This window comes from Nyctibius grandis, chromosome 16, assembly GCF_013368605.1.
Source record: "Nyctibius grandis isolate bNycGra1 chromosome 16, bNycGra1.pri, whole genome shotgun sequence".
In the NCBI taxonomy this organism is placed as follows: Eukaryota; Metazoa; Chordata; class Aves; order Nyctibiiformes; family Nyctibiidae; genus Nyctibius; species Nyctibius grandis.
The window spans coordinates 11077404-11094031 of record NC_090673.1 but is presented as its reverse complement, the minus strand read 5'-3'; the positions used below and the strand labels follow the sequence as shown (position 1 = coordinate 11094031).

The window sequence follows — 16628 nt, the reverse complement described above, 5'->3', positions numbered from 1 at the left end:
ACTGAAACTTCAGAGGATGTTAGGCTGGACTTGCCATCCTCTGGGTGTTTGAGCTCAGCAGCTTTGTCATCCTTACCTGCTGCTCTGCCCTGCCCCTATTTCCTGGTTAGCTCTTCAGGATCTCTGCTCACTGACCATCTTTGTGTTTTCCATTCTTGTTTCCCCTGAGAACAATCGTGTTTTCTTGCTTCCAGACAAGAAAGGTCTACAAACACACAAGGGGATGGTCACACATGCACGCTTGCACACAAAAGTATGCTCTGTTTCTGTTTCAGTCTGGGATAGCCGCATTCTGCCTTTTGGAGACCAGTGTGATGGCTCCCTCTCTTGCTGTGTCGGGGTATAATACCCAGCTGGAACAAGATGTTCCAAACAGGGACCTTAAACCAAACTCACTCTGTTAATTTTCTGTAGATCCAGATTTGGGACTAAGCAGGGAGAATACATTCAGAAACTCAGAAATCAAATGTAAAAACTAAAATCAAGTTTCTTTGTTAAAAGATGATACCTAGGGTGAAAAATGTTGAGGTTGGGTTTTGGATGCCTTGTTCTGTGTTTAGCTGCTGCCTCTTAAGAACAAGACTGGAGGGTTGTGGGTCCAGTTACTCTGAAAAACAGGTCACTGAAATTTCAGAGTCTGTTTTTTAACCTTCACCAAGCAGTAAACTACCCATATTGCTTGAGCTTCTGATCATTCAGAGCATGAGATTTTCATTAATGAGCATAGTTACTTGATTTTTTTTTTCAACACAGGAGGCCTTCAGGTAACCTTATAGTAACCTGTATTATTGTAGCCAGACCTGCTCTTTGATCTTCTGATGCATATTTATGATTGCTTAATTAATACTTTAAAAGGGTTCACAGTAACCAATGTAGGACAGTGATAGGATGAAGTGAGAAAGTCTGCTTTTCTGGAGAGGTGAATTTAAGTTGATATAGTCTATAACTTTGGTGTCAAACCAGCTTCTCTGTCACATGCCTTGCTTTTCTTGAACCTGGATATAGGCTTGTAGTGATTAAAAGTAAAACACTGAGGTGGCAACAGTGGGGCTGTGAGGGCTGCTTGCCCCCTCTCTGACCAGCAGCAGTGTTTCCCCCCATTAATGCTGTCCTGAGAACAGAGGTATGAGGAGCCTTTCCTGGGCAGACCTGCTCTGGGTGTCAAGTGGCTGGTGAGGGTCTTGGTGCTGATTGACCCCTTGCTGGGAAGGGCGAGGACCTTGATGTTGATCACAGCCTGGGGAGCTGGGACAGTGCCGTGCTGCTGCCTGCTCCTGGAGGAGTTAGTGGGGCAGGGTTGTTGGGCCACATCACAACAGCAGTCAGGAAGGACAAACTCTTGTTTCTAGAGGTCCCCTTTTCTCACAGGCTTAAGGGAACAGAGGACCTGGGTTGAGAATGCCTCGCTGGTGATGTGGAGGCTGTATTGCTGACACTCCTCTGTGCTGAGAGTAGGGGCTTTGTTGGAGCAGTGAGTGACTTGTTACTGATCCCCTTTTCAGGAGAAAGAGAAGAAGTATATGTTACCAGTGGATAACCTGAAGCTGCGAGATGTTGAGAAGGGGTTCATGTCCAGCAAGCATATCTTTGCTCTCTTCAACACTGAACAGAGGTATGCTCACATCTCAACACGCCAAGGTGTTGAAGCTAGGGACAGGATTTATGTAACATTAGATAAGAAGAGATGAGAGTGCTGGGATAGCTGTCCAGGAAAGATGTATGTATCTTTTAAGGATAGCCATTTTGGGAGGAGGCGAAGGACTTTTTAAAAGTCTGACTTCATTCCTTCTGGTCTTACAGACATGTACCACTTCTTTTCTTCACCAGTGCATGGCCTGCAGTGTGACCTTAGCCTTCAGCCATTTGGTGTGGTTACCTGGGTCTGGCTGTGGCTGGGGTATATATTTATAATCAATGTTCTTAGTGAGTGACTAGGGAAAGCCATAGGAGATAGGGGGCCCAGGTTGGCTGGAGAAGTCCAGCAGTGATCAGAATTGAAAAGGGAATCTCTTTCAGGCCCTGTTGAAACACCCAACTGATTTGGGGGCAAACTTACTTATAAAAAAATTAATTTCCTTTTCCCTTCTTCAGGGTCATAATGAAGATACTAGCAAGGGACTAAGTGTCTTTGCCTTAAAATTATAAGATTCCATTCCCTGGTCATTGACATCTTTGTCAGATATGGGCAAATCTCTGATTTGCAAGAGAGAAGAATAAAATGTTTGTCTTCCCCTCAGGAATGTTTACAAGGACTACCGGCAGCTGGAGCTGGCCTGTGAGACCCAGGAGGAGGTGGATAGCTGGAAGGCTTCCTTCCTTCGTGCAGGAGTCTACCCAGAGCGTGTTGGGGTAAGTTACTGTCATAATAATGGAATGAGAAGGAACACAGCATGTATCTCAAGAAGAATAGCTGCATCCTCATGTTAAAAATAAGCCTGTGAAGGTTTTGTCTCTTCCCTGAGCTGAGGAAATTTTGGAACAAAAGTTTAAGTTTTTGGTATGTCCTGGTGCTTTGTTTAAGGACGCTTGGGATAAAGTAAGTGGTAGCTTCAAAGGGGTGATAAAGTAGGGAAAGACTGCCCTGATAAACCCTTCTAGCTCTCTCATTTTGTGCACATTAAATTCCCAGAAGAAGGAGGACATCTAGCTGCCTGACTGCTGAGTGGTACGTGTCCGCTGAGCGAAGGCACCATTCCTTTTCAGTAACACTGTACAGCGTTGTTAGGAGGTTCCTGGCTTATTAGTCGTTGTTCTCCCATTCCTTCCTCCACCCAGTTAGGAAGGGATGTTCTTTGCATTTTTCTTTTGCTTGGTAGCTACCTTAACGTGCTACTTTGGCAAGAATTCTTATCTCTTCCCTTAGCCTTGTCCCACACCACTTGCTGTCAGCGTTATGCTGTGCTTTAAAAGTATGTTCTGGAGAATTGGGTATATGTGTCTGTTCAAAGCCTTCCTGTTCCTCTGTGAGAGGAAGCTGCTATAAATAGTTTTCCCATTAGAAAAGTGATAATTGCTTGTCTGTTTGTATTTGTTGCTTCTAATAGACTTCTTGCATTTGTCTTTCCTGTTACACTTGAAGATTGTGGTTTTTGCCTTAAAGCATTTCCTGACAAACTGATGTGATATTAAAAAAAAGAGGATTAGGGACTGGACCTTAACAGTGACAGACTTCAAATTGGCTTTGAGCCAGCCTGGGCCTCTTAAACACAGACTTGTAAAGGACATGTGCCACCTATTGGTGTGCAGATGGAGTGGTTTGACATAGGAACACTGATCACTAGGCTGACTGGCTCAAAACCCTAAGTAACGAATAACAAGTAGCCATTGTAGGTAAGTAAATTGCCCTTTGTGGCTAACAATAGGATTTCCTTTGCAGAGCGTCCCATTTTGATTTTCAGTGTAGCTAAACAATTCACTTGTTCCTCTTCCAGGGTAATCGAGGTGTTTATGTATTTTTAGGGGGATTGGTCTTTTGCTTGTTCAGTGCTATTATGGGATCTTCTCCAAATTCTGAGACCAACTAAAAGTCTTCTTTTATTTTTTTTGTCCTTTTTTGTTTCAATTTTTTCCACATATGCTCAAACTGGCCTGCCAGGACAAGGACAAAGTAAGTCTGACCCTCTCTACCTGTGTTGCCCTCTGGGGCTCTCACTCGATAGTTCTCTCTGTTTTTTTCCTTTTGTCACAGTTTCCTGAGAGGCATTTGCTGCTTCTCTCTCTCTGTACCTTCTGTTGGATTGCTGCTGTTTGCTTCTGCTCTTGGTTTGAGTTTTCCTTTTTTCTTTTTATTTCTCCCTTTTTGTATGACTTCTGAATCTTGGTGCAAACTTATTTTGGGTTTTTTTGACCCTCTTTTTCTTTTTTTAAGTTGTCCAGTTTGATGTCCACTTCCTTTGCTTTGTTTCACACTGAGACCTTGCATTCCTTTGTTATGTAAGATCTTCCCAGGAAAAGCTCAAATGAACAAAAGAATTTGCCCTTTCTCATATATTTTGTTCCCCAAAACAAAAGATAAGCAATTTCCTACACTGCTGCAAATCCTTCAGGCTGGGACAGTTTAAAAGAAAGATTTTTCTTCATAAAATCAAGGGTGTTTTTTTAAATAAGCATTGAGAAAGACAGCAGTCTTTCATGCTTTGCTGCTTTGAAATTGATCCCAAATGGATGAGCCTTGGGGACTGCTTGTTGTCAAACAGCACAGTCCAGGTTTACCTTACAGAAAGCTAAGCAGTGCATTGCAGGCAGGCAGGAAGAGATTCATCTGCTTGGTGTGAAATAAGAGATAATTATGACTTATGATGCATGATTTGCAATTGAAGTGATCGGGGAAGGCTTTCTAGGTTACTCCATCTACTTTTGGTCTGATTGAGGTGAGCGGTTATTTCACCTCTCTGTATCTGTGTTCTCATTTGTATACTGAGGATAAAGATGCAGTGTGTCAGCCTGTAAGGCTTAATTTATAGTGAGTGATTCTCGGGTCTAAACTGAATCTGGGCATGGAAAACCCAGCTCAGATGAAGAACCTTTCAGGAAGCTGTAAACATTAAAAGTAAAAATACAGCTTTGCGTAGTCACTAGAGCCATAACCTGTGAACGCTGGTCAAGAGTCCCTGTTGCCTTTCACCTTTGTGTAATAACTTTCTACTAAGAGAGCAGCTTTGTTGTTAAAGCTCCTCAGATCTGAGCTGGAGAAGTCTGTACAAGCTGAGCATTGACAAGCACAGCTCAAAATGCAAGTTTAAAGTAGTTGTATTTATTGCGTGTGCTTCCTGCGTGTTCCCTTCTTTCCTTCTCTTAGCTCTCTCATGCAAAGCTAATTTTGTGTTACATTTGAAGAACCAGTCTGTTTCTCCTTTTCTCTGCAGGCTAGTGAAGCGGAGGAGAATGGATCAGACAGTTTCATGCACTCCATGGACCCTCAGCTGGAGAGACAAGTGGAAACCATCAGGAACCTGGTGGATTCCTACATGGCAATTGTCAACAAAACCATCAGAGACCTCATGCCGAAGACAATCATGCACCTCATGATAAACAATGTACTTATCACACTGTGGTCAATGGAGGTGGGGAGACATAGAGAAGGGGGGAAAAATAGAGAGGGAAAGAATGAAGAAAAACTAAAGGCAGCGTGGAAGGAGGAAGAGGTGGGGACAGAATGGAGTGTTTGGGGGAAGACGGTGGAAGCTGATTCCCTCTTTGTACTTGTTTACAGACCAAGGACTTTATCCATTCAGAGCTGCTGGCAAACCTGTACTCCTGTGGTGACCAAAATACGCTGATGGAGGAATCGGCGGAGCAGGCCCAGCGACGTGACGAAATGCTGCGCATGTACCATGCCCTGAAAGAGGCCCTCAACATCATCGGGGACATCAACACCAGCACCATCAGCACCCCTATGCCCCCACCGGTGGACGACTCTTGGCTGCAGGTGCAGAGCGTACCGTCTGGACGCAGGTACCAGAGGCTCAGGGGGAGAGCCCCACAGACCGGCCTGATGCCTCTTCAGTGGCTAGCTGGGGCCTCCTACTGAGACAGGGAGTCCTCCTCTTCCCCTCTTCTCCCTGTGGATGAAGAGTTCTGGGTATTTGTGTTGGGAGGCTCCTAGGCCTTGAAAGCTGTGTAGGGCTGCTATGTCTTTACAGAGGATGTGGAGGCTTCTAAATGCTTAGGTTGGATGGGGCCTGAAGTAGCTCTGAAGGCAACCTGAAGCCTGGCGTGGCCCTTGAAAGCCAAAGGGTGGTGCATAAAGTGACATGAAACTAAAGAAGGAACACTGAAGGCAGCATGTGGAGACCTGGTGGTGACAGAGGGAGCCCAGGCCTGTTGCTGCAGTTGAATTTCTTTGTTTGTTTGCCAGGTCCCCTACGTCCAGCCCCACGCCACAGAGGAGAGCTCCTGCCGTTCCACCCGCCAGACCTGGGTCTCGAGGTCCAGCTCCTGGGCCACCTCCTGCTGGTGGGTCCACGCTGGGTGGTGCCCCCCCTGTGCCCTCCAGGCCAGGTGCCTCTCCTGATCCCTTTGGGCCCCCACCTCAAGTTCCTTCTCGGCCTAATCGTGCTCCTCCTGGTGTTCCCAGGTAAGTCCTGAAACGCTGCTCCACGCAGGTGGGATATGTCCAATTTTGGGGTAGCAGCCTTGACAGCACTTAGCCTGCCTGGGCCATAAAAGGAGAATGGAGTGCATGGTGTGGGTACAGTCTTTGGATATTTGCATTGGGTCCACAGCCAGGAGCATCGATGTCTACTGAGATTTCATTGTACAGATGAGGCAATGCCAAGGCAGCTCTCAGGAGCAGAGGGGCAGCCTCTTCTCTGAACAAACCTCTGTGCAAAGGGTGAGGGAAGAGGATCTTGTACCCAAGGGATTTATTAAAGCAATCATGCCAACGCCTCTGCTCACAAGTAGGAGGTGGTCACCAGAAAAATCACAGGACTGGAGTGACAGTTCCCTGCTGCGTAGGGCTCCCCAAAATCTGAAGTTGCCCCTTTTCTCCTGGCCCAGAATTCTTCAAGGTGAGTTGGAGAGACCTTTATCTAAGCTGTTCAGATGCTTTTTGGCTAGGAGAATATCGCAATATCACTGGCAGGGAAATGGATTTTTTAGGCATTTTTGTTGCTTCTGGAATCAACTTGAACATTTTCCATTCTAGAGGGCTCAAATCACACAGCTCTGCTTTCCCATTAGGGAACTTAATCCCTTTCCTGTTCAGTCACTTCAAGCACACTTCAACATACTAATAAGGGATTATCCCCTGGGCAGCTAAGCCCAGTCCTGTTCCTGAACAGGATTTAGGAAGCAGTCTGGAACCAGGAATGCTTTTTTATGTTGGGTACTTGGTCTCCCTGTGAGGAAGAGAAGGCAGTTGCAGAATAAAGAATAAACATAACCAGAAACTCCCTAGTGACATGCCAGAGGGATCGCTTCCCTCATGGAAAATACCAGTGGGTGCTGGTGGCACATGTCTGAAGCTTTGCCATTTTCTGTGGAAACACCCAGCCTGTTGATGGGTGGGGATGGTGTAGGGCAGAGGCAGGTCAGTCTTCCTCCTGTGATAGTGCCCAGGCTTGTACTTGGTGCTGCCTGTTTGGAGGGGAAATGTTCTCTGCCAGGCTGTATCCAGCCCAGAGACGGATGAGTCCAAAGAGATTATAGACTGGTTTCCGACTCTGATGTGTGCAAATGGTTTTACTTTCTTGGTGCCTCTGCCCCAGTCCTCCCTATGCAGCTTGATGTAGCTCCCACAGTAACTTGTCTGCACGTGCCCCAGCGTTGCCCCAGGGACTGCAGTCCTGCTGGAGGCACCTATGGATGTCAGCATGCTTCTACTGTGTATTTTGGCTCTTGCTTCTTGTGACCCTGCTTTTCCATACACTGTTACTCTGTGCTTTTGTTTTTAGTATACTTGCGCTTCTTTCTGTCTCCATCTTTCTTCTTTCACTCAGTTTCATTTCTTCACTCATGGAAAATATTCTATATACCTGATCATCATGATAGGATTCCCCAAATGGGCTGAAATGAATTGACCTCTACTGAAGAAGTCTGTCATAGCCTGTCTTAATGTCTTTTCTGCCTTTTGCATGGGGTAGAAGGGTTTAGGGAAGGTCGGGAACAGGAGTGGAGCAGAGGAAGAAAGTGTTTCATGCTTAGCCAAGCAATCCCTTGCTTTAGAAGGAGAGATGGTAGGTTAGATTGCACCTGACTGCCCTGATCTGGAGTTGAGAATGTAATTCCAGAAGCTGTGAAGTGATGCTCATTCTCTGATCCCCCTCTCTGATTCTTCCAGTTGTTCATAGACTCCTCCGGATCCTGATACCAGCTTGTCATTTGAGTTCACTGGTGAATGGAGAATTTCCAATGACAAGGGACTCTTTCTCTTCTTCTCCTGTATATAGAATTAGAGTGTTCCCTGCTAGCACTTGGACTCGAGTCCTTCTGCCATGGGTGAACGAATGCCATCTCCATTGTTGCTTTTTTTTAATACCCATCTTTTCCCTTGCTAACTGGGCTACACTACTGCGTGTGTGTGAGAGGAACAAAGCTCTTGTATATGGTGTGAGTTGGCTTTGCTGTAGGAGTTGGTGTTATGGAGTGAACTGGAAGGGCACGGTGGTGGCTGGAGGTACTTTGCGTGTGTATGCACACGGATGCCTGTGTAAAGTTTGGCAGTTTGTTTGTGTCTCTAGTTTGTGTGAGCATCTGGTTTTATGGATGATGAACCTAGACAAGTGTTATTCCACTTTTTTTTTTATAAACATAATTGTATAGACACACGCTTTCACATATAAACACCACATGGTCCATTTTCTTGCACAGGAAGGTTTTCCTGCATATAATGAAGTACACTTAAAACAAGATTTACTTACCATCCTGCTGCTGTACTTAGCATTTATTCAGTTTACAAGGGAAGTCCATATTGCCAAATACATACCTTGGGAGCTGAAAGTTGCAAACAATATAAGGTCCTGTCTGTGTGCAATGAAGGGCTGCACTGGGACTATTTGCCTGTTGGAGGTATGCAGGAGGATTTGCTCTGGGAAAGAAAACGATGAAGATATTCCTCCAGGTATTTAGTATCTTCAGTTTAAAATAGTTTGATAAACTGTAGGTGAGAGAGCTTAGGCAAGCTCAAAGGAGATAAAAAAGAAAGTTTAAGTGAGAATGACTCAACCCTTGGAAAAAAATCTGTTGAAGGCATTAATGGGTTCTCCATTCTTTGGTACATCTAAGGAAAAAGGTGCAAGTGATCAGCATCACTGTAAGCGTGTGACTTTATGACTTCAGTTATTCAGGAGGTCAGAGTAGCTGATATCATGATTTGTGACCTTCAGGAGTCTTCACCTGCTTCTTCCCTTTTTGGGTAGTGCTCAGGACTGCATGTTATCTCCCTCTTTCCTGAGCTGTTGGTTTCAACTCTAGCATTTAATATGGTCAGGAGATGGGAGTCCTCTGTGAGAGACAAGTCAAGCCAGCTGTGCCCAGCTGGCGGGTGCTGAGCCCCGGGTGTACGGCGGGTGTGAGCGTCAGCCTGGCTGCGTGAGTGGGCTTGCTGGGTGGGTGAGCGAGCAACGGCTGGTGGGTGTGCGAACAGAGACGGCTTTTGGATGCCCCCCTCTGCACAACAGGGCTCTGGATGGGTGCGGAGCTGTGGCTGTGATCGTGTGAAGTCCTGCTGAGTGCAGCCCTCCCCAGCAGCGCACTCGTGCCGTGTTCTGGAGGGGGACGGGTGAATGTGTGTCTGTGCGAGCGCGTGTGTCTCTGTTCCACCTTCCTGACAGTCTGTGTGGCCTCTGCCTTGAACTGTCTGAACTGCCATGTTGATTTCATGTTGTCTTTCAGAATCACTATCAGTGACCCCTGAGGACTGGCAGCCACGGTACGTTTCGCACTCTCCCTGCAATGCATGAGCCATTGTGTCCCCATCCTCCGTTACTTTGCTCTGCAGCTCACCTCTGCTGCCTAGTTCTTGTGTTAGTAACAGAGTCCCTTGTCCAATGAACCACCTCTGCCAGGATCTCGTAAAGGGAGGAGTCTTGAACAGAAAAACTGGCTGATCAGAGACAGAGCAGCTGTTTGAGCTGCAGGAGCTGGGAAAGCCTCAGTACCTGACTTCAGGTTACCAGAGGACCCTTTCTCTGCTTCCAGATAGAGGAGGTGGGATGGGGGACTGAGCTCTCACATTTATGTCTAAACTATGTGTCTTTCATTTGGCTTATATCCACACTGACTGGGAGATAACTGAATGAACTCTATTTTGATTTGATTTGTCAGCTCTGTTAGGATCAAGATAGAGACTTGGGGAGCTGTTAGTTCAGACTCCTCTTCTTATATTCTAATGTCTGGCTGGAGAAGTGCTCCCATCCTCACTGTGTCCCTAGTGCTCATGGAAGGCAGGAGGAGTTTGGGTCATTAATATCAGGACTTCCATGTCTGAGTGCAGGGTAACTCTGACATCGAATGTTCCCTGTTATCCTTGTGTCCTGCCATCAGTTAGAAGCGAACTCCCTTTGCTTGTTCTCCACTAGACCCTTTGCCTTCCAAGTTACTCTTCTGCTTCCATTCAAACTGCCTTCTCTCGTCTGCCTTCTGCTCCTGCAAGAGGAAGGGTTTAGTGATCTGTATCCTCCCAAACACTCTGCCCTGAGCTCCTGCCTGTTCCCCTTTCCTGTCTCTCCCTGCAGTTTGCAGCATTGTACTTGTTCAGTGATGTCCCAGGGTACTGGGGCAGGCTCATGTGTATGGCACTGGCCCAACAACTCTTCCTTGTCCTGTTAATGCTGAGAGCTATGAAGAGGGAGATCTGGCCAATTCTCCTGAGTCTTTTTCCTGGGAACTTCCAGCCCTTATTGACAAAGAGGTAGAGAGGGCAGAAGAGGGCAGGTGTGGGCTTTTTGGGACCATTCTCCCTTTCTCTGTGGATGCTGTTTCTTGCAGTGAAAGCTCTGACTGAGGGGAGTGGAGCAGCAGCAGCTCCTGTAGATTCCCTTGCTGCTTGTTGTGGCAGGGAGAACTGGGAGTGGACAGTGTGTGCTGAAGTCCTGGCTTGATAGGAACAGCAGCAGTTCAACCCCTGTTCCAGGGCAGCGGGGTTCACAGCTCGCCCCCCATCTCGCAGCACAGGGTGTCTGTTACTGCTGCATGTAACTGCAGTTAGAGCTGAGGTGCCACAGCACATCAAACCAACGCAGTGATCGTTCAGTGACTGACATCTTTGAGGACGGCATCCCTCAGCCCTCCTTGCTGATGCCGTGCTGCAGAGGTGTGGGAGCAATCAGCAGTTTCCTCCAACACTGCAGCCATCCCTGGCAGCCCTAGGAACATGCATCTTGGTGAGCAGGCTCAGGAAAGAGGCGTGCTGTTGTCTGTACCTCGCTCTGGGACTCGCTGTTATGGGGCGTTCTGGGCTTAATCTGGCATAAAGAGCACCAAGGAAATAAAAATTAAAAACCAAAACAACACCAAAGGAAAAACAAACAACCCAAAAAATCCCACCCAAAACCTTTTGCAGCCCAAAGGAATAAATGTGATGTTTCACCATCTCTCTTAGGTCCTTACCAGCAGAACTCTGTTAGCCCGTTGGTTCCTAGATGTGATTAGCTCGGTGTTCTGCCTGGATGTGGCTTGAAAGACTGACTTCAAAGGACATGACAATCACTGTAACTGGTCTCCTCAGGCTCCTGCCAGGACTCAGGTCTTATTTTCTGTGTGCTGGAGACTGCCATAGGCTTCCCTGTGAGCAAAACTTTGTTCCTTGTTGCTCTGACAGAGAAAAGTGACCTTTCAGCCATATAAAAGGGCTTGGCTAGCAGTGTAGAGAGACAGACTGAAGCAGCATTTCAGGGGTAAATGTTGCCTGTCTGAGAGTCCCTTTTTGTTCTGGGAAAGAGTGTTCAGCCTTTTGTAACCTTACCAGAGAGATTCTGCAAGTGTCTCTGGAAAACCTGAGCAGAGGCAAAACCTGTAACTTTAAAAAGTGACATCCCTGCTCCTAAAATGCTCTGAGTGATGAGAGAAATAAGTGTCTGCAAAAATCCATCATTGTACATTACAAAAAAGTGCTCATCTGCCTGAAAATTATTTGTGCTCCTTTCAGCCCTGTTTGTTCTGGTAGGGCCAAGTGGCCTCTCTTGCCAGAACACATAGTGTAGTCCAGCGACTTCAAGCATCCTTTTCCTGTAAATCCACAGAGGCTGTTAGGACAACCTGTCCAAACTCCTGAAATGCAAAAAGCCCTTCAAGCTTCTCCAAAAAATGCCTTCTAACACATGTGATGGTGCAACAGCATCTCACTAAAGGCTGAGCTGGAAGTTCTGCAAGGTTTTAATTCAGGTGCTGTTACTGTTCCAGTGACAGCAGGAGCCATCGGATGGTTGGTACGGCTGCACTTACACCATGAGCACCCCTTAGAGATAACGCACAGATCCCCCATGTCTTGAAGCTCAGGTTCACAGATTCCCATTGCAAGTTTTGCTTCTGGGAGACAGTATTATTTCAGCATCCTTCCAAGGTGTTATAATTTCCACGTTAGCTCAATCCCATCGGTATTGGCTGTACAGTGAGGCGTGCTGACAGTGGGGTCTTGCAGTCCCCATTGACATTTTCAGCCAAGGAAGTAATGTTTGGAAATGTTTTAGTGTCTGAAGCTTTTTTAATGTATCATTTCCCAAGGCAAGGAACAAGTGGTTGTAATTGTTTTGAGATCTGGGGCTTAATAGATATGGAACAATAAATTCTGCTGAGGTGTAATAAACAGGATGGTAGAACTGCTCTGCTTCACTTGCTGAGGTGAGGGAGCTTGCCCCAGTTCATGGGAGTACAGCTCCTCTGGTACCAGCATGGCTGGAGACTTGCAGGCAGTGCAGAACAAAGAGTTCCCTACCTCAGGAGACTGCAGGTGCAAATATCCTCCTCTGCCCCTGCTTTAGGGGAGGGCTTCACTCCCAGCACTCAGCTGATTCTCTGTAATCTAAATTGAAGCTTGTCAGTGTGGGATTGTTCAGGCATTAATTCTGCGACACCTGGTTCTCTATGATCAGTGCAAATACTTCCTCTCTATGTCCTGTTGGGTTTGCTCTTTGCATTTCAGGCAGTTTGGACTGTAAAACTACTCTGGCTTGGTACTGAGCAATTTAATTATAATGACTTACCATCACGACACTGTTCAGGTTGCAGACACTGCAGGGAGCACGCTTTAAAGGAAGAACATAGATTGGATTCACTGACTTACAGAACATTTGGGTTTTTTTATTTGTAGACTTCTTAAAGCCTCTAGTCTGAGTCTGAAGTGGTCTTTCAAGGAATGAGTTGAGAGAGACAGCTGGGGTGTTGTCTTGTATTTTCTGGGGTTTTGGTTTTCCCCAGTTCCTTACAGGAAGGAGACCCTAGAGCACTCGATCCATGCAGAGGGCAAGCACTCAAGCTGCTGCCCACTTACCTAGCTAAAGCACCAGCAAAAGAGCTGAAACAGAATGGAGTAGCAGTGGCCAAAGTTCCTTTTATTGAAGCAAAAGCTGCATTTGCTGAGCACCAGAACTAGGGAACTGAAAGCAACAAGCTCGCCCCTAACATCACGGATCGGTGTCATGGATTGGAACAGGGAATCTCAGGCTTGCAGCAGCCTCGAGGGCAGGGGAAGGTGCTTCTCCAAACTAGCCAAGAGCCTCTGACAGCAGCGCGTCTCAGAGGGCCCATCCATGCTGTGTGACCGTCATGTGCTTGATACAGGAGCTCACTGTTGTCCGTGCTTCTCCACTCTCATTCCAGAGCCAGGGCGCTCACTGGCAATAAACCTCTGCACTTGCAGACTCCCGAGGGGAAGCCAGGCTGGCCATCCAGCTTAACGGTGAGCTGCGCTGGGCAGAAAGGCCGCTGCGAGACCTCTAATAGACCTGCAAGTCTCCTTCATGGAGCTGAGCTCTGGTTTGTGCCTCAGGTTTTATTCTCTTGCTGGCTCAGGCGAGGTGGAGAAGCATGTGTGATTGTGACTGCGATTGCTGTGCTAACCACAGTGTGTGTTCTCTTGTTTTTTTTGTTTTCTGCTTTTTCACAGCAGAAGGGGCCCCGCCTCACCTACTCGACCCACCATAATCCGACCGGCTGAACCGCCCCTCTTAGATTTATAACTCGAGGCTGTAGACAGCTGGCGACGAGCGCTGTGCTGGCAGCTTCCCCATTCCACCCTCCCTTCCACAGCCACAGTCACTCCTCTCATCCATCCCACACCTCTGCCTCCCACCACCCCTTCCTGGTGTGTCGTAAAACACTAGCCTAGTGATTGAGCTCTTCGTCTTCACTCGTGCGTCCTGTATTGCTTTGTGAGCGTAGAGTAGCCTCCACTGAGTGGCACGGATCCCTGACGTACCCAGGCTCCTCGGAGGGACCAGCCGCAGGGACATCCCTAAGCCCAGGCGGTGGCTGTCCGTCCAGTAATCTCATCTGCCTGGTCTAGCCTGGATAAGTGTCCTGCCCGCACAGATAGCTGTAGCACCTAGGGCTGATCTGTAGCTATTTTCTTTTCTCGTAGTTAAGACAACAAAAGTGTGACTTAGAAGAAAAAATACTGTCAAAACGTGTGACACCGTTAGGAACAGATTAAATGTCCTGTGTATTAGTTTGACTTCTAAGGTGCAAAAATTCACGTTGGGAACAGTGCAATCAACCTTCTGTGAGTGAGGCAGGGAGGTGAAGGAAGGGGGGGACTCGATGGATCGGCACAGTCCTGCTAGAGTGGTCTGAGGTAGCGCACACACCTCAGCGGGGAGGGGGCACGCGGACCTGCTCGCGCTCGGCTCCCCGAAGAGCTGGGGAAGAGCTGCTGGTGACGCACCGGCTCCTGCCAGCACTTGTCTTGCATCATCATTTTTGGCTGACTTTCCTGAACCCAGCAGGGAGAGGGGAATAGAGAACGCTGCTCCCCCCTTGCCAACGGACAGACCAAACGTTTTCAGGGAGTTTGCTGTGTCATGTTTTGTTGAAAATATTTCTGCTTTGGATAAGCGCATCTTTGGGTGTGTTTTGGGTACTGTGGTGACTTCTGTAGCCTTTCCTTCTTGCATGTGGGTGGTGTGTGTTTGGGGAAACTTGTAACCGTTGTTGATCGCAACTCATCTTCTTAAGGTTTGGTTTTTACTTTCCGTGCTACGTGTATTAAAAAAAAGACTTGAGAATTAAAAATATATCAACCCTGTCCATCTCAGATGTCATGTCTCTGCCAGAGCTGAACGAGCCGCCTGTGTTGCAGGCCTTCAACCAGGCCTGGTGCAGATTTAAGTTATTTCAGTGCTATTGCTCTTAATTTCTGTTGTGGATCCTCTGTTGTTCTGATGCCAGTTCCTTTCTGTATTTTAACTATTGTTTTACTGCTTCTCCCCCTTTTTCCTTCCCTTCCCCTTTCCCTTTTTTTCTTTGTTTTTTCTTGTCTTTGACCTCCAGCCGGCCGGGCAAGGCCAGTCCCTCCCGCCCGGAGAGCCCCAAACCACCATTTGACATGTAGGCCTCAGACTCTTTGCCTGCCTCTTAGCTGTTCTGTCCTGGAATGGTCTGACTCGAATCTCACACATGGCTTGTTTTGTTTGTATTTTGTGACACACACATATCAGATGTGACTGTAGTGAAACTGTTGTTTTGGTTTTTTTTTATTCCCAGCTGCTTAAAGGAGTTAAACAAGTATATTGTAGTAATGAGAAACATATCTTTACTGTTATAAATATCTATAAATATATATATATAAGATGAAAAATCTATATATGTCCAGGTGTTTAAAGCCATTTGTGCTTCCATGTGGATTTTAGGAAATACTTAAGTAGGGAAAGAATATCTATATACATATATATATACACATACACACATCCGAAAAGTTAACCAAATCCTGATGTTGAGTTTTTGAGCTGATTGTTAAATTCTCTGCTGTGTGCAGTTGGGTTATTGTATTACCCCAGACTTGTGGGTGAACTGTCTCAGTGCTGGTAGTAGCTGTGATGCAGTTTGTGATCTACCTGTCACTCTTGTTTATTGGATGAAATAAACTATCATTTCTGTATAATGAAGGTCTCCATGACTAGAATAAAACCATCTCTCTCTTTCTCTGGGTGATTTTCAAACTGTGTTTAATTATAACCTCATCTTTTCATCCCATAGAGCTAAAAAAGCTTGACATGCAAGCAGGTGCTATCACTAATAGGGAAGGTGGAACAGATCTGCATCAACAGTGGTGTCCAGGAGCTGCAGCAGAGTGAAGGAGCTTGTCGCATGCAGAAGTTAGCTGCCTTTCTCCGTTATAAAGGAAAATGCATGGAGGTGCTTCAGTGACTGAACATGGAGAAGGTGGGAGTTCTGCACACAGAATTGCTTGGTTCTTAAAAAGGTATTTTTTCCCGGGCTGTTTGTGGAACACAGCAAGCGGGTGCTGAGTTGTAGTTTCTCTGCCAAGCAGGGGCCCATAGCTGACGTGCAGCCTAACCACACTCGTAACACACACAGCCAGCTCCTCCTTGGAAGCTGCTTTGAGGCTGAAGTGAGATTTCTCCCCCTAGTATGAACTGTGTAAACCTCCATGCCAGAACAGTGAGTGCTACGGGTCTCGGATCATGGTCGCTGCTTTTCAGTGACAACCACGTTTCTCTGTAACTCCTGACCTTAGCGCTGTCATTCCAACACTTGCAATGGATTCCTTAAGCCCTGTGTAATGGGGCTCCAGCAGGAAGAGACCAGGAGCATTGGGGTTGCTGCCTTAAATCACTGTCCTATTGATGCCTGATTTAGCTGTGTGTGCTCTTGGCTACAACTGGCCGTGGTGCTTGTAGAATCTCCCTAGTAAGTCTTTAATAAGCTAAAAATCTCCTTGAAGATTTTATTCATCGTAGATACTGGTGGGGGTTGAGGGAACAGACAAGTACTTCCTGTGTGTGTTCTAGCTCTCAGTCTTCTGTGTTTTTATGGGTTGTAACTTCAGCTTCTACGCAAATGAGGCAACAAGCATTGCCTGCCCTACCCTGTCTTATTTCTATTTCCTCACTGGAACTGTTCCATCTATCCCTGGTGTTATACATAGGGTTGTTCTTAAAGAATATTATATTTTTGAAGGCAAAACTATGTATTTATTCAAGTATTAAGAGCTTTATTTTGCAAAACTA

The 16628-nt window shown here is 46.6% G+C and overlaps 1 protein-coding gene across 8 annotated transcripts in view; it reads left to right on the top strand.

Annotated features, from left to right (window-relative positions):
* The window catches only part of DNM1 (dynamin 1), a 67612-nt gene extending 52033 nt beyond the window's left edge, over nt 1–15579 (top strand). For 2 of the 8 annotated variants that reach the window (XM_068413684.1, XM_068413677.1), the window contains 6 exons: nt 1503–1612; nt 2238–2349; nt 4866–5036; nt 5213–5454; nt 5858–6076; nt 13550–15579. In XM_068413684.1, coding sequence (XP_068269785.1) covers nt 1503–1612; nt 2238–2349; nt 4866–5036; nt 5213–5454; nt 5858–6076; nt 13550–13619 — 924 coding nt within the window. In that variant the 3' untranslated portion in view covers nt 13620–15579. Of the gene's footprint in view, nt 1–1502; nt 1613–2237; nt 2350–4865; nt 5037–5212; nt 5455–5857; nt 6077–9336; nt 9374–12751; nt 13260–13546 lie in introns of those variants that run through there. The other 6 variants (XM_068413679.1, XM_068413675.1, XM_068413681.1 and 3 more) reach the window with 5 other exon arrangements.
* Nucleotides 15580–16628: the final 1049 nt, after the last annotated feature.